Source organism: Pteropus alecto, unplaced genomic scaffold (assembly GCF_000325575.1).
Source record: "Pteropus alecto unplaced genomic scaffold, ASM32557v1 scaffold76, whole genome shotgun sequence".
Taxonomy (NCBI): Eukaryota; Metazoa; Chordata; class Mammalia; order Chiroptera; family Pteropodidae; genus Pteropus; species Pteropus alecto.
In genome coordinates this window covers 28067287-28091649 of record NW_006443138.1, presented here as the reverse complement: position 1 = coordinate 28091649, position 24363 = coordinate 28067287, and the positions used below count along the sequence as shown (strand labels likewise).

Genomic DNA, 24363 nt, shown 5'->3' with positions numbered 1-24363 from the left:
CATGGCACTGTTGGAAGCCCTGCAGAAGGAGCAGGGGCCCAGAGCTGAGGAAATGGCGGTAGCACACCAAGTCCTCCTTTTTCTTAACCTTGTTCCCCTATGTGCAAGGACAGAAAGGCTGCTCGTCTCTTTTCTTAATGCCATTGTATTAACCCAGACCTTCATTATCTCTTACCCATTGGCCAAAGATTACAATAAATTAGAAACTAATCTCTTTTCCTATCTACTCCATTCTATACTGTTGCCAGATAAATCTTCCTAAAAAAGAACTCCAGTTAATCTTGTTCTCTTGCTTCAAATCTTTTATGACTGCCCATTGTGTACAAAATAAAGCCCTAACAATTTAGCCTTTCCTTTAAGACCTTTCTAGTGGCACCCTCCCTCTCTCGTTCCCATCATTGTAGCCACAGCAGCCCTCCTCTTATTCCTTTGCTCCACCATATGATCTTCCCTCACCTGAGAGCCTTCCTTTTTCTCCTCATTGCCCTTTGCCAAATCAACTAATGTCATCAAGAAGTCTTTCCTGACCACTAGATGTGGCTGACATTCCTTTGTATACATCCCCATGGCACCATGCGCTTCCTCCGGTAACTCATACTTAATATTGCTTCTTCAACACGAACCTTTTCTACCAGTTTATAAACTCTTATTCACTGCTGGATGCACACTAACATGGGGCCTGGCACATCGTAGGCATTCAAAGAGTTGTTGAGTAAAAGAAAGCAAGAAGGAATTAACCCAACTCACTTGTTGCTTGACCCTAAAGTCTCAACATTTTTTAAGTTGGAATTAATCTCATTATTTGATTCCCATGAGGTTTTTTTCTAAATGACTGAGAACCATTTGACTTAACATTTTATAATATATAGTATTTTTTCTCTTAGCTTCAGAATTAATGAAATATTTTAACTATGCATGACTGTTGTGTGTGCACATGGATGTGTGCATGTATATGAATACACACACAAACATATACCCACTTATTCAATGTGCTTATTTTATACATATATAATCTGCCTGGCTTGATAGACATTTTGGATTTTTACCTCCTGATACAGGCCCTATTTAATTTAAACTGTAAGTCTCATTTAGATCATAAAGTGCCATTCCCTCATTGGGAAATAAATATTTATTGATGATGACAAAATTGGACAGTTTTCTCACAGTTGTCTCAAAGTTCACTTAAGATTAAAGGGTAAGAATAAAGTTTCAAGCCAGTAGAATCTGTTTACTTCCCTGGTCTTGATTCTCTGTCCCTTTTTAACTACAGAAATAATAAAATAGCTTTTAGTACTCTTGGCATCATCAACATTTTACATGCCCAAGAAAGTCTTGTGTCAAGAATGTGGTCCCATTTTCCTTCCTGTTTCCAAGTTCTGTCTTATTTTCCTATCTCCCAGGAAACGAATGTACTTGGATTTAAAGGTCCTAGGAAAATGTCTGTGATCATTCCAGGGATGAATATGAATCATGAACGGATCCCATTTCGGCCACGAAATGTAAGTAAGAACATATTTAATCAGCAAAGGACTCTAAAAGACAAGAACACAATGAAGAAGAGGTCAACCCAGAAACTATCGGTTCTTCTAGAACCCCAAACTGGAGCACTGCCCATACTCTTCTTTAGGAGGGCCATCACTCCTAGAGAACCTCAGAATAGGTGCAGGTGCAGTGCAGCTGCTAATGTGGTTGGTTTGCAGTCATTTTGTGTGCAAAGAAACATGCTAGATAATCTGCAAGAATCAGAAAAACCTGGCTTAGTTTTTGGCTTTCTTTTATTCTGTTTTACCTTTTCTGAAATGGAGAAAATATTCCCCTGCTCTACCTTCTTCCTCACTGAGTTGAGAACAAATGAATTTTTATGGTTCTCAGGACAAAGTCATACACAAACACAAACATATGTATATATACACATACATACATACATACATTCAGGAACACAAACCTATATGTATATATACACATACATACATACATACATTCATTTTTTTTTTTTTTTTGAACAGGACCATGAGAGCTTGCTTTCAAAATGGCAAAACAAAACCATGGAGAACTTAATTGAGCTGCACAACAAGGCCCCAGTCTGGAATGATGACACTCAGTCCTACGTCCTGAACTTCCATGGCCGGGTCACTCAGGCATCTGTGAAGAACTTTCAGATAGTCCATGAAAATGACCGTAAGCCCACAGGAAGGGTCGGATGGGAATAGGAGGAAGGATGTTCTTACACACTGGGGAAGTGAGCATTTCTGATCATTGCTAGGAAGCTACATTCCGGGGAGACTTAAAGAAAGAAGTGATTTCTTTGCAAAGATAAAATAACAGTTTTACAGTAAAACTTCTGAACCCCTGTGTTGACAAGACAGTGTGAGAGATTTCTTCCTTTGGCCAGTGAGAGGAGTCTTAGGCGAGGCTGTTTGAGAAGCGAATGCAAATGCACCTCATTCAATAAAAGTTCCTTGGCACCTCTAGCCTTCGGAGCTTGTGCTGTTCCCAGCACACTACTCTTGACTTTTCTTTGCTCTTGCCCTTTTGTGCTCGCCAGGAGTAGTCTCCCATTCTCTGTAGTTAACAACTTTGCTCATGGTTAGCAGACATTTTTGTTAATGCCTCTTCCCATTCTTCTAAAAGTTTCCCATTTGAAAGAGACCTGCTGATTAACTGACCTATTTGGAGGATATTTTTTTCTGTATCTTAACAGACTTTTTCCCAGTAAAATCACATTATCTTCTAACATCCTATTTTCTTTCTGTTTCTAGCTGACTATATAGTCATGCAGTTTGGACGTGTGGCAGATGACGTGTTCACCCTGGACTATAATTACCCACTGTGTGCACTTCAGGCCTTTGCCATTGGGCTTTCTAGCTTTGACAGCAAGCTAGCGTGTGAATGAGACAGAAAGCATGCACAGAGCTCGGCTTTCTCACTACAGAGCTTTCAGGAGCAGATAGTTGCCTCCCTTGCTCTTGCCCCTGGACATGAAAGAAAAACAGTCTGCCCCTTTTGGAATGATTCCTGAATGTATGTATGTATGTATGTGTATATATACATATATGTTTGTGTATGTACATATATACGTACACACGTATATGTACAAACACACACATACCACTTTTCTGGGTTTCAGAGACCTGATCAAAGACTACAATTTAACATAGGTGAGAGATTATTCAAAGCATAGGGCGGTTCTTGTTCAGAGCACATTGGTGACTCCTGGGATTATTGCCTAACAGATTCTGTGCCTCAAGCGTCAGATTTCCTAAGCCTGGAAGCTTGCAGCTAGAATCAGGTTGTAACGATTAAATATTTGGGTCTGTTTTTTGAAGACCTTTTCAGAGAGGGTCAGTTCCCTAAATTGCCTTTAGTCTCCAGGGCTGCAAAGTTTTCCTGTAAATGGCCAGACAGTCTCTCTCATATCTACTCAGCTCTGTCCTTATAGTGCAAAGGCAGCCATAGCCAATTCATAATGAACAAGTGTGGCTGTGTGCCAGTGAAACTGTATTTACAGAGCCAGGCAGCAGGCCAGATTTGGCTTGGGGCTGTATTTGCTAACCTCTGCTTCAGGTATGCCTCTATAATCTCTGGACTTGGGCATCTTCCAAAATGGTCCTTTGGTCATGAGGTGAGTGGGAAATGGATATCTCTATGAAGCAACAGCCCTAACAGATTGGATCCAAAGAAATACTCAGCTGCATCCACTGTTATGTAGCATTACCTCATTTTGGTGACAGTGGTTTCTAGAGTATCATTTACCATCAGAACTGAGAACCCAAAGTTATCATTAGAGTTAATTTGTTGTCTGCATGGGGCTTAGAAGGTACTGATGTCACAGTCTCCCTCTTCCCTTTCTTTCCTCAGAGCAGATTGGCTGGCACCAATCTCAGTCAAAGTGGCTGTGGGCAAGTTTGTGGTCAATGATGAGAGGATTTTATACAATTGTTTCAATTTCAGTTTAGACTGAAAACATAAACTCAAGAGGTGACTTAGTCTAGTTAGTCTGAGAGTTATTTGACCATTGCCTTCATTTTCAACCCAAGAGTGCCTCCCACACTGTTTTACTATGAAGCTGTTAGTATAGAAGGACACACACACCTGTAGACCATATAAGAGGTCAGAGATCATTATATACTGAAACTTGTCATTATCAAGAGTTGGCAGCAGAGGCTTTGGTGAGAACCAGCCAGCTGACTCTTGAGCTCTGCAGACCTTGTTGGGCAGAGCTTTGGGCCTTTCTTCTTGACATAAATATTAGCTCCGGAAAGCCTGGTTCATTGGTACAGATCAAGCTCCTGTCACTTTTCCTTCACAGATCATGAATTTTGCTGTTGTCCAAATTATTAGCACCTCCCAACAAATCATGACTCTTACCAGTTTACCAGTCCCAGAATACATCTGAATCTTGAGAATCCAAGAACTTTGTGAGTTCTGCATTTGGCATTAATCAACTGCCAAGCCTTTGTGCACTGAGCTGTTTACCAGCACGGGGCAAGGAATCAGTGGCTGTTGCTCCATTATATTTCCCTTCTATGGACTTCCTTTTTGTCTCCTCTTCCAATGTTCCTTGATCCACATCAAATAGCAATGTGAAGGAAGGAGATCTGTGAGATGAAAAGGCCCTCACTCTTCCCCCACTGGCCAATCCTACCTGCTCTGCTTTAACCTGATTTGTTTCCATCTCAGGCATGTTTCCCATCAAGTGCCTCATTCATAGAAGTGCCCAAAGCCCTTCAGACCTCCGGCACCACCATCATGATGTACTGTCTAATAAGCTGCCCTCGTTGAAAGCAAAAAGCTGTTCACTTATCTCTGGTTGCAGTAGATGACAGCATCTGGGGAAGGGGAGCCTTGTGGGCCGACCAGATCTAAACTTGCTTCTTCCTGCTCACTCTGGCTCAGAGACGTATATATACCCCAGCTTCATGTACTTGCTGCTTGAGTGTGCAGGTGATTGGTTTTACATGAATCATATTTATATATTTTGTAAGCTACAGAAATAAAAATAATTTATATAAAAATGGAAGTGTCGGCATTCTTTGAAAAGTCCCTCAAATAGTTCCTACTGTCATTTTCTCTAATAAAAATTTACATCACTTGGCAACAGTGAACTAATCAGTTCTTTGAAGCCAAGAAAGTGTCACTATAAGCTTTCATCCCAGATTGAGCAAGAGCCTGAGAAGTCTGCATTCTGGAGACTGTCTGAACTCAACATACACATGTCACCAAGAGTTTTCTGGACAGATAACAGAGCCAAGAGCTGAGCTTAGAGGGGGCCACAGAAAGGTAGGATTTATCTTGTTCTGGATGCCTGCACTGGTCAGCCTTCTGGATCACCTTTGATGGTATTGTTTACTAACTCAGCCAAGAAACGAATATCTTATAATAAAATAAACCCCATCTCTTACCAGCAAGTATTCACATTTTAAAGCTACCTTATACGGACAAGTTGAAAAAAAGTATGTGTTCACAAGTCTTTACTAGGCTTTCCTACTCTTATCAGTGTCACAGTGATGAGTCACATTGAAAGAAGCAGGAAGAGCCTAAAAATCAGGATGAGAGAGATGGAGTCAGAGTTTAATTCTTACAGCTTGATTTTTCTCCTCACATGATTGTTTTTGGCTAAGATGCGCGGCTGGCCAAACAGGTAATTTGTGACACAGATTTATATACTTTTCAGTGACCAGGAATAATATCAACGGTCATTGACATGAAAGATATCAGCAAGTTACTTAATCTAAAATAGGTCTGCAAAATGCTCTTTTTGATCAGAAGTTTAGTAGATAATAAAGAAAATGAACTAGCATCAATTCACTTCCTTTATAAATAGCATTATAAGTGCAGAAATAAAGCACTGGTTCAACTGAGGCAAAATCCCCGGTTCTCGGCCCTTTTTCTGCCAGTGATTTGCCATGTGCCTTTTATCTATAGATGGAGAGGTTTCTTATTAACGTGCTCTTCAATTTTTGAAATGTCACTCCCCACTCATGCTGGCAACAAGCTGGAATTCCTGTAAATGTGTTTTGAATTGAGCTCTCTCGTTACCTTCTGGACCAAGTACATGTTCGTGGCTGAAGATACTGCTGGAAGGAGAATGTACAGACCTCAGGAAGAGACCATGGATGCTTGAGCTACAGAACTAGAAGGGAGATTTTGAATGTTTTGTTGGGAGATTCTGACATGGTGGGAGTGCACGATGTGGGAGAAATACGATCTTATGCTGAGGAAGTGCAGGACCTTGAAGCTGCTTTCTCCAGCCACTGAAGACATCTTGCTCTGCAGAGAAAACCTTGGGATGCTGCAAGCTGCTCTTCTCACCCTCCAGTTCTTGCTTGATAGAATGGTATCTGCCTGTGTACTCATGCCATATGTCTGATAGCTGCTTCCTTCCAGTCCATAGCTCTCTTTTAAACTTCCTCATGTGGACTCCAGCTGGGGGCTTGCCAAGGACTGTATCCCACCCCTCATTTCTTGACCTACTGCACGTTGGATTGTTTTGCCTCCTCTCCCCACTTTGGTCTCCTAGTTTTCATAGTCAATGTATATTCTTTAAAAGTTTCAGCCTTTGTTATCAACACATAACTCTTCTCTAATCCACAGAAACCTAAGCGTGTCACAGTAAATTCAGGATTTGCCATTGGTGCTGTCAAAACTTCAGGCAAGCTGTAATTATACCACAGATGGTTTCATGGCACCATCTATTGACCAAGGATGCACATTACAAATGCACTTAAAGGAATAGCAGATTCTGTAAAACATGAGAGTCACAAAGGGCTCAGGATGATTTTAACAACTGGACTGTGTAATATACCTACTAAACACCCTTGTGCTATGTCATGGCTCTTTTCTGAAGGTCTGAACACAGTAATATTTCTGGAGTTTAGAAATCAATTGAAGTATTCCAGGTAAAATGCCTGGGATCTGGTACATATTAAGCATTTGGTATAGGACAGTGGCAAATTTCAGTATTATCACTTTTATTAATGTTCTTTTAAAATAGAACAATGCACATCGGTTGACTTTTTAGTCTTGCAGTTACACAAAATGGTTTATAAATGCTAATAAAGCAATTTTAGATTGTTTTCCAGGGACTACGATGAAAGAAAAATATAATTTATCTGGATAACTAAACATCCGTGCTGTAGTCTCAGTCCTAATCCTACCTCACATCCCTTTGTACCCAACTCTCCATTTCTACTTGAAGAAACAACCTAGGCAAAAATAGTCCTGATGTTAATGGAAGTTTTTCAAATATGAAAAGGGCCTCCCTGATTTGTTCTGGCTCTGCCTAGTCTTTTGGTCCATCAGGCCCCAGCTCCTTTGCTCATTGCCTCCTGGCTGTGGCCGAGGAGCCAGAGTGCAAGAAAAGAGAGTGAACCACGTGGAGGGTAAAGCTGGGGGGCCAAGGCGGGAGTGGCAGAGGGAGTGCTCCTGGTTGGGTACCATCTTTTATTACACATTTTGGTTTAATATAGTGGTTCTCAAGCCTCAGGGTTTTAACACCTAATTTACTCTCTATCCAGATTCTGTCCACTATGGTTTTCAAGGATTCCAAGAGCGATAATCCAGTCATTTTCTTCTGTAGTCTGGGGGCAGGAAGGTTAGGAAGGAAGAGGTCTGAGAGGATAGGAGGGTGACTGGCAGAGGAAGGCTAGGAATTAGATCAAGATTTTAAAAATGTGGTCTAAATGTAATTTCTAGGGTACAATTGCATGCTCAAGAAAACTACATTATTGTAAGAATGAACTATGACCTTAAAAACGTCTTGATCATTCTTATGTTGCTCTGAATCACATATATAGATATAAATTTTAAATAGTAATAATTTCATATGGTTTAAGAATTTTTTGAAAACTATACAGTTAAAGCCTCCTTCCACATCTATCCTCTTTTGCGTTTCCCTTCCCCTGTCCTTAGTTAACCGCTTTTAGTTTCTTTCCAGTGTAGTTTTCCAGTATACTTATACAAAAATAAAAATGTATTTATAATTTCTCACCCTTTGTGAACAAAAGGTAGCATATTATGTACTCGGTTCAGTAGTTTGCTTTTCAGTTAATATCATCCTGAAGATATTCCCATGTCGGTAAGTGCAGTCTTTCCTCATACTCATGTTCCACAGTATTTTCTCGTGGGAAGTAGGTGTTTTTAGTCCCTGTACATGGACAATTTGCACATTCAGAAATTTTATCAACGTGTTTTGAGTTTATAGTGTCCTAGGGACCCGTGTTATTTATTTCCATCCTCCTCTTTTTCACCGTTCATACTCAGGAACTCCCACGACATGGCACCTTTTCACTTGATGTCTCCCACAGGCCCGAGTTCTTGCCTTAACTCAGCACGTGTTATCTAACTGCCTGCTGAATATCTCCATTTGGATGGTCCACAGCTGGTCCATGCCCCAGGCACCAGTCACATGTAGCTATTTAAATTTAAATGAGTTAAAATAAAATTCAATTCTTCAGTCAGACTAGCTGAATTCAAGTCTCAATGGCTACATGTGCCTAGTAACTACCATAGTGGACAGTGCAGGTAATGAACATTTTGTCACTGCAGAAAGTTCTGTTGGAGACTGTTGGTCCACGGAAACCTCAGCTTCACGTTTTCAAAGCTTAACTACTTACCAATTCTCTCATGCGGTAGTTGTTACTTGTCTAGTTCCCCCATTAGACTGTTAACTTGAAGGGCAGAGATTGTGACTTTGTTTATCCCTCATGCCTACCTAAGTACAGTGCTAAGGATCTCATACTCAATGAATATGGAATGAAAAACTGATGAGGAAACTAAGGTTCATAACATAAGGTTGTAATTAGTACATGGCCAAGCTGTTATTTGAACTGAGATTGTTTAACTCCCCTGTAAGGTCATAGGGCATGGCTTATGTTAACTTTCATTTTAAAAATATTGTATCAGGGTTTCTAGCTCTGGCCCTGGGCGCAGTAGCCGTCGCGATGTCAATGACCAAGAAGAACCAGATTGTCATTTATGAACTCCTTTTTAAAAAGAGAGTGATGGTAGTTAAGAAGGATGTCACATGCCTAAACACTCCAAGCTGGCAGACAAGAATGTGCCTAATCTTCACATCATGAAGGCCATGCAGTCTCTCAAATCACAAGCATTGTAAAGGAAGTTTTCCTGGTGACATTTCTGCTGGTACCGTAACAACAAGGGTATCCAGTATCTCCGTGATTACCTCCACCTGCCCCTTTGATTACCTCATGCCTGCTGCCACTTTGTGCTCCAGCTGGCCTGAGACTGGCAGGCCGAGGCCCAAAGGTCTGGAGGGTAAGCAACCTGTAGAACTCACAGGAGGGTAAGCTGACAGAGAAACCTACAGAGTGCTGTGTCCCCTGGTGTCAACAAGACGGCAGAGGCTGGGGCTGGGTCAGCGACTGATTTCCAGTTTAGAGGTGGATTTGGTCATGGACATGGCCAACCACCTAAGTAGAGTTGGAGAGATTATTCTGTGTTGAATAAACTTGTGGCCAGAAAATTAAAAAAATATATTGTATCAGGGTTAATGAAAATGAAAATTTTAACTGAAGTAATCCTTTCGTCCTGTAGGTGCCAGGCCCAGCTGGTCCAAGGTCCGGCTGTGATCCAGGCTCGCAGCTAAGAATAAGACCCTGGATTTAGAATGTTACATTAGTGTAGTAGGGCGCCTGCACCTAAAATATGTAAACATATTTCAGCTTATTGTGTCATGCATGTGTAGCTGAATGGCCAGTATTGTACTCTGATATGTGTGGAGCCATCCGAACCCCTGGAGAGCAGAAGAGGAGCACAAGAAGGGGAGCAGAAGTGCACGCACTACTGGGCTGCCCCCCCAATAGAACTGCGCTTCACGCAATAAAGTTGGTGCCTGCTGTTTCATTCTCATGTAGACCTTTTGTGCGTTCTTCTTACTGGGTGTCTCACCATCGAACCTTCCCTTCTCAATCAGCTCGGTGCTGACACCTCTATTATGATTTTTTTAAAAGGAAGATCCTAGATATCTGATCCTAAAGACCACCTTGGAACTACAGAGAAACTCTGAGAATCGTGTGGAGAAGGCTTCAACTGCTGCGCTCTGGAAACCGATAGTTCTGTTTCAGTCTGGAAATATATTGTATTAGTTTGCTAGGGCTGCCATAACAAAATACCACAGATCGGGTGGGTTAGACAGAAATTTATCTGCCTAGAAGTCCAGGATCAAGATGTTGGCAGCTTTGGTTTCTTCAGAGGCTTCTGTCATGGGCTTGTAGATGGCCCTCTTCTGGGTCAACTGGTCTTTGTGAGTTGTCTGTGTCCTAATCTCTTCTTAAAAGGATACCAGTCAGATTGGATTAGGGCTCACTCTAAAGATCTGATTTTTACTTAATCACTTCTTTAAAGACATTATCTCCAAATCTAGTCACAATCAAGGTACTGGGCATTAGGACTTAAACATATGAATTTGGGGGATGGGGGACAGAGATCAGCCTGTAGCTCCTCTTAGTGGACCTAGAGTCTCTTCTGTTTCACATTTATCTTTGATGAAGAGGCAGTAGAACTAATATTATGCTGATCAAATGACACACTTTTTATTCTATAGAGGAAAAAAAAGACTAAACAACTTTGATAAAAATCTGTTTTGTTCTTCAAAACACAAGATACAGTTCAGTTGTGATGGAGTGAAGAGTCTTAAGGAATAAAAGCAAATGGAAATATAGTCTGGAGAGGTAAAACAAGAAAAGGAAGCTGAGAGTTAGATGACCAGGGCCACAGTAGAGTTAGCACATCATACTTTTGGGGCGGGGGGTGGGGTATGCTTGAGGATTATCTCAAAAGCAGTAGATTTGCCTTTTACCTAAAAGCTAGGAAACAATCTTTCCTTGACTCTGTCCTAGTCAATTTATTAGGCTATTAAATTCAGTTGTGGGTGGGTTTTTTTCATAAGATGTGGAAATATTAGGGAAGGGTTAGATATACAGTACTAGTCACATTTTTTCCTCATTATAAAGGAAGTACAACTTTGTTATAGAAAATAAAAATGAGAAAATAAAGAAATCCTTTCAGGGGGATCACTCTGTAAATTATATAAACGCCTAACCACTATGGTGTACACCTGAAACTAATAATAAAATAATATTGAATGTCAACTGTAATAACGAACATTAACTATATGCAAAAGGCAAGATTTACAGAATTAAATATTTACAATATAAAAAAAAAGCCCCTTAATCTTCTACCTGCGTGGGAACATGGCATTCTTGAAGACATAGAGCTCTCTAGAAGCTTATTAGGGTATGGACCAAGAGGCTGAAATCCTGAAGTCACGCCATGCCAGCTGGAGTCGTTTATAATCTTGGATGGTTAAAACCTGGAAGGAATAAACCAATCTGATATCCAAATTTTCTCTCAGTAGTCCTTGCTGTAGCGACACTCAAAGGTTGTTCTGTCTCCACCCTGGACTCTGTCCTGCCTTCCTCTCAATCCTCTTAACCTGGTGGGACCCACCTTCCAACTCAACCTATTCCTCCTTTTGTTTGAACTCTGGACTATTTTCTAGACCTTTTCCCTCAGCCTCAACCCCAGGACCACTGCCTGAGTTTAGGGCACCTGATTCTCCAATCCAGCCCCAACACTGTTGCCAGAGAGGTCTTTCTGATGCTGGTACTGATTATGTCATACCTGTGTCTAAAGGGCCTTTCTGACACCCAAACTCCTCAGCACAGGATCCAATGATCTTCAGATTCTGGCACCCACTACTTATTGTAAACTATTCTCCCCAGCTCCTATTCTCCAGCCACACCAGGTTACAAGACTTCTCCTAACCCCTTGTGTACAGGCTACCATAATTTTGTGGGTATTCTAGTCTTAATTTGGCAAACTCTCATTTATCCTTCAAGAGCTAGATCAAATGTCACCTCCATTAACTTGGATTTCATTGTTCCTTACCTTGGTTTCCCATTGAACTTTATATAATTCTCTCTCTCTTCCCATCTAGATTGTGAAATTCTTGAGCACAGGGCAGGGAGCTCAAAGTGAAGACACTGAACCAATGATTGTTACATTAAATAGCTAGTGCTTACAGTTTGTACTTCATTTGGTGCCTGTATACTGTCCTGTATTGCAATCTTTTCATGTGTATGAGGTGTGAGCAGGGCCTGGTGTGACTCATTATTTAACAAGTATACCAGAATTTATATATGCAAATGAGAGCTGGTGCCTTCAAAGCCTTCCTCTTATGGGACTGGATACTTCCTCCAGCGATGGTCATTACTCAAAACACCTTTGGAACATCTCTCTTGGAAACAACTTCGGCTTTTATAGCACTTTTTCCCCCAATATCCTCTGTGGTAGCATTTTTTTTTTTTTTCACTTTTTCAAATTTTTTTTTTTATGCACTTATCTATCCCAGGCACCATGCTGGTGCTGGGTGAAAGATAAGATAAATCAGACATTTACTCAGTCTTCAAGGAAGTTTCTGTTTGGTCAGGGAGATAAGATCTGGACATCCACTGCAATTCAAGGTTAAGTGATAATACTCCACAGAGGTTGGATTTGATTTTTGGAAAAAGACAAAAGTCCTTTGCTTTCAACCTCCCAACAAAGTGGATGACAAGAGATTTGTGAAAACACAGTGCTTTAAGCCAAGGTGTTCTGAAGACCACCAAATGGGATCCCATTGCATTCCCAGTACCTCTCTCCCCACAAGAGACTAAACTCTTCTGGTATGTGTTTGAAACCCAGACTCCCACTTTATGCCAATGCTCTTGCATGTACACAGTCTTCCCAGCTAAATGATAAGCTCTTTGAGGGTAGGTGCAGAGGTCATTTTCATCACTGTTTTCACAGCACCTGGTGGACACATATGTGCTCCATACTCACTGAGTTACTCTCATGTCAGACCATACTGACTTCACACCGAGTATCCTTTCCCTCGTTCGCTTTACCCTTTGTAGTGACAACTCTGCGGATCCGCAAAAGCTAGGAGGACTGAAGCACTAATAATGCTGGGGAGGGCACGCGAGGGGGCACTGGCAGAGGACCTGGGACTAGAGCCCTTAGTTCCTGCTTCCTGGTCCCCAGAAGTGAGTGTCCCTTGGTGGTAGCCACGCGGAGGGAGCAGCTCTTCCTGCGCGCCGGGCGCTCGCCCCTGTCCCGGCCTTTGGCAGACTTGTGCAAAGGGACGTCGGCTCGCAGCTGGGGACGCAGCGGGTGGCAGGGCACGAGGCCGGAGCTTGGTCCATCCACGGGACACCCCCGCCCCGGCTAAGGGGAAGGTTTTCAGCTCCTCGGAAAGAGAGTCGTAGACTCCGCCCGGAGGGCCAGGAACCGCGGACTTGGAGAGGAGGAAGAGTCGGGCCGAGGGATCAAAGGGAAAGTTCGTGTGCGGGGGAGCGGCTAAGGCCGGATCCAGAAACAGGTCAAAGTTGGGGGTCCGCGAGGCCCTGCCGCCAGCTCTGCGCCTCCGCCCCTCCCCCGCCCGGCTCCCTCCCCCGCCGGCTCCGCCCCGCCCCGCAGCCCTCTCTACCCCGCCCGCGTCCCAGTCTCCTCCCCGAGGGGCTGGTGGCGGGGCCGCCACTCCCTCCAGCTCCCTCCTTCAGCTGCGCGCATCTCATACCAGCCCTCATTCCGCACATTCCAAGCTCCCTCCTTTCAAACTCCAGGCTGGGGGTGGGAGGGCCCGCAGCTCCGGCTCCAGCGCCAGCCGCCTCGTCCGCCAGGTGAGTGCGGGCCCCGCCGCGCGCTCCAGCCGCGTGCTCCTCACTCCTTTCTTTCCGCCTCGCCCCTTCGCGCCTGGACGTCCCGGCTCTGGCTGCGCTGCGTCCTCCGTCCTCCGTCCCTCTCTCTTCCTCGCTCCGTCCGCGGCTTCCCGACCCCTCTCCGGCTTCCCACCGTCGCTCCACCCCGCAGCCGGCCCGTTTCCCCGGCTCCCTTCCTCTGGCCGTTGACTCACTGCTCCAGGAATAGGGATCTCCCGTGTTTTCCCGGCAGTCCCGTCCTGGGAAAACTCCTCCCTCCGCGCGCGCCGCGCCGCTCCACTCCACTCCGCTCCGCGCGCGCGGCCGGCTGGAGGCGAGCTGGGCTCCGGGGCGCGGGGTCGGCTCAGCCCCGCCCTCCTCCCCGCCCAGCGTGTGGGTCTTGGGGCGGGAGCCCAGTCTCTGCGCGCTGACCCCCTGTCGTCCCTGCAGAGCCTGCGCCCGCCGCCCGGGACCTCAGCGGAGCCGCGGCTTCAAGAATTGGCGGGCGGGCTCCGTGGAACTGGCTTAGCGCAGCCGCCCCACCTTCCCGCACCCTGGGACGGGTAAGGCTGCGGGGAGGGGAGGTGCCGGGAGGCGGTAGCACTTCGTCAGCTGGCAGGCATCGGGGACGCGTGAAGATTGACTAGACAGTGAGAGGGACACGTGGAGGCTGTGCGGACTTCAGGGTCGGGGTGGGATATGAGGCGCGTGGGGGGAAAGGGAGTCTGGGGAGCTGAAAGGACCAGAGGTAGAACTGAGAACCCCGACGATGGAAGAGACCCCGCACCCATGCCTCTTTGCTGCTGGACTTTTTTCGGGTTTGGAAGGCAGAGCCCTGGAGGAAGGTGTGTGGGTTGTTTTAAGTGCTGAGGCTCTTCGAGAGCGGTGGAGATCTGTATAAAAAGACCCAGCTCCCCAGGTGCTGAGAAGCCTGATGTGTCCAGGATGGGGACTAGTGGATCTAGGGAGCTGAACTCCCAAACCCCAAAGCGAACATTTTCCAGGACACACGCCCTCTGTGCACAGGTGTATAAAGGGGGTTCTGGTCAGATCGAGTGGGTGTCTAATGAGCTCATGTGATGGTAGTCTTGACTGTCCTGTGTCCTCAGCTTTGGGTGTATGTGAGGGTGGTATCTGTTCACATATGACTCACCTTGGCTTCCAGTAGGTGTATTTGTTTGTGTCGAACATGAGTGTATTTCCAGTTGAGAAAAATACTGTCTGAAAGTATGAGTGTCTGAGTCCTTGTGCAATGCCCCGTCTCTAAGTGTGTATTTTTCTGTGAGGATGTTGGTTCTGGGCATGACTATGCTTCCTCCCTGTAACGGTAGACCAGAGACAGTGCCTCTGGTTATATGTGTGCAGGGATAATTTGTAGTCCTGGGAGCCTGTGGCCCTCAGGCTCTGTTCACCCTGGACTGGGCAGAGCTGGAAGGAGCTGTCATTTTGAGGGAGAGTGGGTTCTGTTCTTGCCTGAAACTGTTTAGAGAATAAGCGGATAGAAGGCTAAAGGAAGTTGAGATCTTTGTCTTGTTGATGCGATGGGTTATTGATAGTTAAGAGTTGGGGATGATTGTGGGATTGGACCCCCCAGAAAGAGGAGACCATTTGAATCTTGAGACTTGTGTAGACAATATTTTTAAAGTTGTCCCCAAGGACAAAGAGGAATCAATGTATATCAACCTGAACTTTCTACTGGTCCAACTCTCCTTGGAGCTGTCAGGTAGTCAAATGGGTGACTTCATTCTTTATAATTTGCTAGACCATTCTGTTGTTTCCTTTGGCAAGGGGAATGACTGGTTCATTCTGTAAAGGCCACAGTACCAGCCTGGGAGGAAGGGCTGCCTCTGATTTGCTAGTTGACTGGTGGAGAGACCCTACTGGGTGTCTGTTTCCCTATCTCTTCCTTTCTGCTTTGGTTTCTGTTGTCTCTCCATTTGGGGTTTTACTATCCAAAACATTTTAGAGTGAACCGGATAGGGGAGAGAGCCACAATGTCTAGGATATCAATAGACGCAACATAGAATGTGGGGGTGGGAGTGGGGGAGCACAGGCAGACGTCAGAGCTTTGCATCCCACAACATGATGACCTGTGCATAGTGTTTAGGGCTTCTTGGAAGGAAGGAATAAGACACTCAGAGGGGTGGAGACTCTGGTCACTGCTCCTCCATGCACCCTGAGGATGCGGATGTTCTGGTGGGAGCCTCCTCACTCTCTCATCTCCTTGGGCCAGGTGTGCAGCTGGGGCTTCAAGGTGTCTGATCTAAAGGCTCTATTGATGGAATAGAAAGGGTACATATTTGGGGTCAGACATACCTGGGTACAAATCTGGACCATTACCGGACCTTTGAGGCTCTCAGGCTGTTTCCTGATGGGAGGTGGTTTAATTAATAGCTACTCAAAAAGTTTGTTGTGAAAATTTAATGTTTGCAAAATTTGAAAATTCAATTCAGTGCTTGACACATCCTGGGGACTCAATAGCCAGTGTCCCCAAGCATAGAACCTTTTATTTCCTGGGATTCCTTTGAACACCCTTTGATAAACCCTGCCCTGTTCATTCATGTTTATGTAGCAAACATGAATCCGACATTTACTGTAGGCTAGGGCCTGCACCATGTTCTTCTTCCTTAGGAACCAGGGTAGCTAGCAGCCCAGGTGAAGGTGGGGGCAGGGCTTTATCACAGGGGAGCACAGGGCCTCCAACTCCTATGTTCTAATTCCAGAGAAAACTTGCTAAACATTTGTTGGACACTCCAATTTCATCATCTAACTCCCTGATATTAAAAATGGGGAAACTGAGGCCCCTATAGGGCAGTAACTTTCTTAAGATTGCACAACTAGTGAGTTGCAGACCTGGGACTAGAATTCACTGTTTTTACTTCGCATTCTGTCTCCTGCTCTGTGGATCCCAAAGCTCAGACCCCTTAGCCACCTTCATCTAACATGGGGGAGGCTGGAACAGTTTGACCTGGGCGATGTCTGTCATCTTGTGGCTCAGATAAGGTTTTTAGGAGATAGAAATACTCCCCTTCGTTCCAGTAGAAAGTACAGAACTGTGGAATCTGAGAATGCCAACTTTGGAAGAGGCCCTCAAGAGGTCTTTAAAACGTACCCTCCTTTCTCCTAGCTTGTCTGATCATGACTCGGCCAGGTAGAGAAGGGTCTCTATCTTTCTGAGATCTCCTGGGATGCAGATGTTACAGCCTCCTGTGGCTTCTATTCTGGAGTGTTACGCTGCTGGCTGGCAGCTGTCACAGGGCAATCAATACCTGTTGCCTAACCTGTGGCTTCTCTCCTCTCCCGGTGGAGGTGGAGAACGTGGGTCGCACTTTGCTCCACTGCCTTTCCTGAGTTGAGGTCAGTCTGGGGGCAGTGGGAAATTCAGGACTTGTAAGGGTGGCTCTACCTTGCCTGTCTTCCTTTGCCCCCCATGACCCTTTGTTGGCAGGGTTTGGGATGATAGCTCCCTTTAAAGCTCTGAAATTGGAGCTGAACAGCTGCTCTCCAGTCCCCCTTCCCTCCCCCAGGGGTTTAACCGGCTCAGGGGCCCAGGTGGAGGTGGGGGCAGGGCTTTGTCCTCGGGCAGCACAGAGTCTCCACCTCCTGTGTTCTAATTCCAGCTTTGCCTTGACCTCTTCCGAAGTGACGGTTCGTCCCTTGTTTTTGGGTTTTCCATTTAGATAGTAGAGAGATTCTGATCACCTCCTGTGTCATATGGTCCTGGAACCTTTGGCTAGTAGCCACTGGGTCTTTGAGAACTTTTCTGCTAGAACTTCCGTCCCTAAGATCTGTGCCCACACCTCCTGCTTTTAATATTGGCAGGCTCCTGGAAAGGCAGGAGGATGGGCCTTGCTCCCTGTAGTGTGGGCCAGTTCCCTGGCTGGGTGCTGAGGGTAGGCGGGCCCCCATGGGTGGGGACTCAGCTTCCTTTGACCCAAACTTCATGGGAACAATAGACTTCAGAGGAGTCACCAGGGGCAGGAAATGGGAGCTGTGCAAAGGCAGGGTGACCCTTTGCGGGGGGATGGGATTGCATATCCGGCTGAAAGGAAGGGCAGGGTGTTGGGGGCAGTGCAAAGGGCACTGGGGAGGGGCCAATGACACATAGGGTGGGCCTCTCCTCTGAAGGGGGCTGTTGACTCACTGAAACCTGAGCTGCTTAGAACCCATTATTTGGCTGAGCATTCTGCTTTGTGTCTTACTAGCAAAGGCATCGAGTTTGCTGTTTGCCAGCCTCGGCTGGTGCCCAGCTCACCCCTGCCATAACCAGGTCTTCCGTCTTCCCTTCAGGCCCCCCGAGATGACAGTGTGAATCATCCCAAGTAGGATAAAAGGCTAGTTTTGTTTCTTCCTGGCTGATCTCCACCTTGGCGTTGAGCCTTGAGTAATAGTTGACTGGGGAGGTGATTTGTGCAGTGGGCAGAGCTCTGGGTGGAGCGACAACAGGCCTGGGTCAGCTGGATAACATAGAGGGATTTTTTTTTAGCCACAAGCAGAGCAAGTAGACACAGGACAGGCAGGGGGAGATTCCTGCTCGAAGCAGGTGGTGGAATGTTCTGGGAGGCAGAGCGCTCTTATCTCGCCTTCATCTCTGTGAGGGTAGAACAGACTTTACAAGAAGGCTAGGGAGGGGTTGGGAGATGTGAGAGCCAGACCACACCGAATTGCTTTTCTTGAGTGCAGGTTGCCACATTCTTACAGGTCGGGTTTTGGGGTCCTGAGAGAAGCTGCAGGAGTGACCACAGAATCACGCCAGGGTCTGGGAGGAGGTAAAGGTGGCAAAATAACATATGCTGTCTTGATTTAGTTCTTCAGTGTGGCAAGATGGAGATCATGGAAATGGGAGGTTGGTGAGCTTCTTATTGATCCCTTGCCAAATTTTAGGTCAGATATTTGAACAGTCTTTCGGGACTGCAAAAATGAAGTTGAGATAACTAGTAGCCAACATGTGTTTACCAAGTCTTGGAAAATAATCCAATTTGGGTGGAGAAATGTCCAGTAAGAACTTTGAGTCTAATGATTTTCTTGGATTCAAGAGAAGTAAATACAGCAGTCAGCTGGATTTGCAGCTGGTTGAAAGAGGACCCTGGGTACTGGTACTGAGCTCATGTCACCTTTGGGGGAGGTCTAGTAATATGTCACAGAGCTTTCTTTTTGGCTTTGTCCTCTATCAGTTCTGTGGGTGTTTAGGATAGCAAGCATATTGGATGGCAGAGCCAGGATTTGAAAGCATCTGAATTGACTAGAATGCAGAGATTAAGCAGAAATATGAAATAAAAAGAAATTTTGTTTGTTAAAATTAATACATGCTCATTGTAGAAAACCTTTATAAATTAAAGGAGAAACAAAATGGTACATAGTACCACAACTTAGAGATGAGTATAGTTAATATTTTGGTATATATCTCTCTAAATTTACATTCATGCAAATCTATATATTTTAACATAATTGCAGTTATACTCTATCCTGTTTTTTCCATATTGAATATTATATAGTAATATCCCATGTCATAAAAAATGATTTAAAGTCATAATTGTAAGGACCTGAAAACGATTACCTTATATGAATACACCTTAACTTATTTAACTGTACCCTACTGGACTTTTAAAAATTGTTTTCAAATTTTAGACATTAAAAATGACTTGATATCTAGCAATGTTAAACATATATACTTTCCTCAAGATGAAACCTAATAGATTTAAATATAAAATCCTGCATTTAAGTTCAAAACATCATTTATAAGTATAGAACAGGAACTTACTATCAGTTCTTGTGGGAAAACATACTTGGGCGTTTTGGACGGCAAAGGAAGGGGAAGGGAAATTAGCATTTATGAAGTGCCTATTAGGTGTCAGGCATTATTCTAAACATTTTTGCCTACCTCATCTCCTTTAATCTTCACAGCAGCTCCGTGAGATAGGATTTGCTTTTTCTTTTTTCTTTTTTTTTTCAACTCTACTGTACAGAAGAGGAAAAAGGTTACACAGAGAATAATGCTGGGGTTGGAGTTTGAACCTGGGTTGATCTGACTCCCCTGCCTCCTACCCCTCTATTAAATCCTGAGCCTGTGTGGCTAGTAGTGGGCTGGGATCTTCATCAAGGAAAGTGAAATCTTAGTTCACTAAGCTCTGTGAGCCACGTCTGATTTTGGAGGGTGGATACACCTTCGCCTATTAAGTACTGAGCTTGCTGACGTATGAGTGTCTTAGAGGTTGGATGAGGATCGGAACCTGTCTTGTCATCAGGGTGCTGTCATTTCTCGTTTCCAGAAGGGGTCCTCTTTGCAGCAATAGCAGATCAGGTCCATCTGCTCTGAACTCAGTTTTACTGTGTAGTACCACATAGAACTACATAGAATTTATGTGTAGAACTTATTAGGAATGCTTTGGAGAAAGTGTCTGCACTGGGTGAGGAAATGACCTCTGGCGCCTCTGCTTCCTCCGTGTGGTCCTGGGTCTCAGTTTCTCCACATGCAGCAGATGGAGCTTGCACTAGGTGACGTGGGAGGTATTTTCCCACTCTGACATTCTGGGTTCCTGCTGGAGGGAGGTAAAGCTGGAGGCAAGGCTGAGAGATGTGGGGTGGGAAGGGGCAGGGTCCGAGTGGTTAGAGAGAGGAGACAGAATGGGGAGCTGTGGGAGTTACTGCCTGGCTCTTCATCATCTTTGTACAAGCTGAACCAGTGGGTGTTAGGGACAGGCCCCGCCCTTGAGGTTGGGGCAGGAGGAAGATGATGGCAGCATGGAGTGGTGGCTATGAGTACAGGCTCCAGAGCTGTGCTGTCTAATAGAGCTGTAATGTAAGCCAGGTATGTGATTTTAAGTAATCTAGGAACCACATTAAGAAGTAAAAAAAAAAAACAGTAAAGTGAGTTTTAATAATATATTTTATTAAACTACTATGTCTAAAATATTATTATTTAAACATGTAATCAAGTTTTAAAAAATTGAGATAGTTTACATTTTTTTCATGCATAGTGTTCAAAATCCAGCATATATTATTTTACACTTAATAGCACATCTCAATTTGGACTAGCCACTTAAGTGCCAAGTAGCCATCCGTGGCTAATGGCTAGAGTTTAGACAGGATAGCCAACCTGCCTAGATTTGAATCCCTTTTTTGCCACTTATGAGCTATGTGGCCTTAGGCAAATGATCTAACTCTAATGTGTCTTATTTTCCCTCTCTGCAAAATGGGGACAATAATATTACTAGAACCAACCTCATGGAGTTGATGTGTAGATTAAACTAGTCAACGTTTATTAACTACTTAGTTTTTTGCCTGGCATATACTAATCACTGTATAAGTGTTTATCAAGTAAATAACTTATAAACCCTGGACAAGCTAGAGTTTGTAAAAAGGAGAAGCTGGTGATGTGCCTGGAAAAAAACAATCATAGAATGGCCCTATGGTGTTACCAGTCCACTTCGCCTGTACCCCGTAGTTCTGCATAATGAAATTGACTTCAGATAAGATGGACCCTATCTGCTATTGCTGCAGAGAGCCTGCCTTCTGGAAGTGAGAAATGATAGTACCCTGATGACAAGACAGTTTCTGGTTCTTCAACAGGTGTGTCCTGTACACCTGTCTGCTTGGGGCTTGGAATTGTATTGGGTGGCGTGGAGGAAGCAAAAGCATCCTCAGAGATGCTCCATTGTAAATTGCATGACCTGATGTTGGAATGGGAGGGGAGGTCACTTCTAGCACTAGAAGGTTTAAGCAATAGTTGTGCCGCTTATGCAAGATTAGAAATAAAGCTGTATCAGTGGCTTCTGATACCCTCTTCAGAACACTGTCAGCCCAGCACTGCCAGCCCGCCTCTCTTGGCACCAGCCCCCTCCGCTTGTGCCTGCTCTCAGCCAATCAACAGTGTTCACAGCACCCACTGTGTGCCTGGACTGTGTCGGGTGCAATGGGGGGAGTGTGGGATCAAGACCTGGTCCTGGTCTTCATGGAGCTTGCCATTCAGCTGGGGAGACAGACTGAATAGCAAGTACTGATAACCTGCTAGATGAAAGAAGGACCAATTAGAGGCATAAACAAATGCCAAGGGGGTGCCTGGTAAAGGTGACTCATTCTGATGGGGCTGGGAGCGGTCAGGGAAAGCTTCAAGGAGGAGGAGGAACCCAGCTGGCTTTGTGGGATGGGTAGGGTTTTGATTGCTCTGTGTGCAAGTAAGAGAGGGGCAGAGGGGGAGAGGGAAGAAGAAAGAGGGAGAAATGTCTATGAGAAGATAGAGAAGAAATAGTGATTTTAGGGCTATAGTCATGAAATAATTAGAGAAGGGGAGATAACTGGGCTTTATGAAAGAAGTAGATTTGAGCTGGGCCCTCTGGGCAGAATAGGGAGGACTTTTTTAAAAATTATTTTTAAATTTACATACAGCAAAATTTACTCTTTGTGGTGTACAGTTCTATGGGTTTTGACAAATGCGTCAAGTTGAGTATTTACCGCCCCAATCAAGATGCAGAATAGGTCCATCTCTTCGAACAGTGCCCTCATGTACTGCCCCTTTATCCATCCCTCCCTCTTTCCCCATGCCGTCCCCTCACAACACTGATCTGCTCTCCACTCCTGTGATTGTGCCTTTTCAAGAATGTCAGATGGACTTATACAGTGTGTAACTTTGAGGTCTACTTCCTTCACTCAGCATAATACCTTGAGATCCACCCAAGTTGTGTGTATCAATAATTTATTCCTTTTTATTGTCCTTTATTCCTTTTATTAGTCCATTGTGTGGATGGATGTACTACCGTGTATTTGTTCATTCATTCACTGGTTGAAGGACTTTTGGGTTGTTTCCAGCCTTCGTTGATTATGAGTAAAGCTGCTGTCAGCATTTGTGTCCAGGTTTTCGTGCGAACACAGGCTTTCATTTCTCTTGGGTAAATACCTAGGAGTGGGAGTGCAGGGTCATATGGTACATGTATGTTTAATGTTTTAAGAAACTGCTAAACTGTTTTCTCAAGTATACCATTTTGCATGCCTACTGGCAAAGCATGAGAGTTCCATTATAAGATATCTTCAGTAGCACTCGGTGTTGTCAGGCTTCTTTATGTTTTTGTTTTTGCCGTTCTACACACGGGTATAGTAGAATCTCATGGTGGTTTTAATTTGCTTTTCCTTACTGACTAACGATGTTGAACATCTTTTTGTGTGTTTATTTGCCATTCATATAACGTCTTCGGTAAAGTGTTAGTCCAAATGTTTTTAAAGTTGTTTAATATTCTGAATGTAAGTCCTTTGTCAGATGTGTGATTTACAAATTTTTGTAGAAAACTCATTTAGGGAGAAAATCTCCAAAAGAAGATGGTGGGTGTGAGAGACTCTGAGAGCAAGATGAAGAGTTTGGTTTCCTAAGCCTTGGCCTTTTTCTTCGAGGGAAAAAGGGGTGCTGGATGGGGGTAACACCCAGAGAATAACCTATGAAAGAGATAGGAAGGAAGAGGGCATTCTGTGAAGTCTATTCCCGGCTTAGCACCTGCCGTAGAGCATGTCTTAAGAATAAGAGGCACCGGTGGTGGCTTGGTTTGCTGGGCACCTCCCTGGCTGGTTGGCTACATCTGGTCTATTTTGCATGGCCGGCTGGGTCAGGCTGGGCTGGCGCCATCCAGAACAACAAATGCTTGTGCCCAGCCTAGGTATCAACCACTTACATGGCCTTGTTTCCAAACTGGGTGACCATGCATTTTGGAATGGGAGGTGGGGCAATTGTCAGGGCTGCAGGGGTAAGCCACTGGGTGGGAGTGTGGCTGGTGCAAGAGAGAATCAGTGGGGTGCATTTTCTGGGTCAGGGTGAGTCCTCTGTGATGGTGACCTCAGCGAAGGATCTGAGGGCTTCGGGCCATGCCATTGGAATTTCTAGAGCATCTCAATCCTCATATCTATCCCTGTCCAGGCAAGGTGGCTCTGAGATGGAAGAACATTATTCAATGAAAAATAATCAAGGGTAGGATGGGTGCTGCCTCCTGTCTCTTCTTTATGCTCAGTCCAACCTATTCCACTCTTGTGTCCTGGGAGCTATGGCACTGTCCAGATGCTTGAGTCTTCATTGTTCCCTGGAGCAGGTATTTTCCAGAGATGATTAGGACCTAGGGGTGGGGAGTAGGGTCAAGCTGAAGAGGGCATCCTGCTTTCCTGGAGCTGCTAATGCTGGCTGCCCCAAGGGCCTTGCAGGCTCCTCTGGCTCCCTGATGCTCTGGGCACTGGAGGGCTGCTCCCCAGGACTGATACCTCCTGCCCGGCTCCTTCCACCTGAGCAGGGCATGCTCCCAGAGCCCCTGTCTGGAGTGCCTTGTGCTGCACGAATGCCTGATATTGTGCACCCTGTGGTCCTGGCAGGGTGGAGCATGTTCGTGTCTCTCTGTGCAAGCAGCTCTTTGGGCAAACCCACCCCACGTCTGGAGAACAAGCACTTGGTGAGCAGCACACTATGCTTGTGTGTATAAACTCACATCCTGTCAGTTCCCCAGAAGGGATCGCCACATGAAGGGATTCAGTGGCAAGTCCTGTTAGGCAAAGACTCATCTCTCTATTTGAGATCTGAATTCACACAGGACAGGCCTACTTAAGTGATACCAACTAGTTTGGTTCAGTGCTTTTGCCTCCCCAGTAGCTTCACGACTTTTGCTTTATTTAAGAATCCTAAAGAAAGACCCTGAGA

The 24363-nt window shown here is 44.9% G+C and overlaps 2 protein-coding genes and 1 pseudogene across 5 annotated transcripts in view; all 3 read left to right on the top strand.

The window, feature by feature from the left end:
* The window catches only part of TULP3 (tubby like protein 3), a 61232-nt gene extending 56217 nt beyond the window's left edge, over nt 1-5015 (top strand). The window contains exons 9-11 of the mRNA XM_006923857.3: nt 1401-1499; nt 2007-2178; nt 2760-5015. Coding sequence (XP_006923919.1) covers nt 1401-1499; nt 2007-2178; nt 2760-2893 — 405 coding nt within the window. The 3' untranslated portion in view covers nt 2894-5015. The remainder of the gene's footprint in view (nt 1-1400; nt 1500-2006; nt 2179-2759) is intronic.
* Nucleotides 5016-7851: 2836 nt separating this feature from the next.
* LOC112472246 lies at nt 7852-10675 on the top strand (annotated as a pseudogene).
* Nucleotides 10676-13548: 2873 nt separating this feature from the next.
* The window catches only part of TEAD4 (TEA domain transcription factor 4), a 66576-nt gene continuing 55761 nt past the window's right edge, over nt 13549-24363 (top strand). For 3 of the 4 annotated variants that reach the window (XM_015598493.2, XM_015598492.2, XM_006923855.3), the window contains exons 1-2: nt 13549-13682; nt 14151-14263. The gene's annotated coding sequence lies outside the window, so the exon portion shown is untranslated. Of the gene's footprint in view, nt 13683-14010; nt 14264-24363 lie in introns of those variants that run through there. The other variant, XM_025040946.1, reaches the window with a different exon arrangement.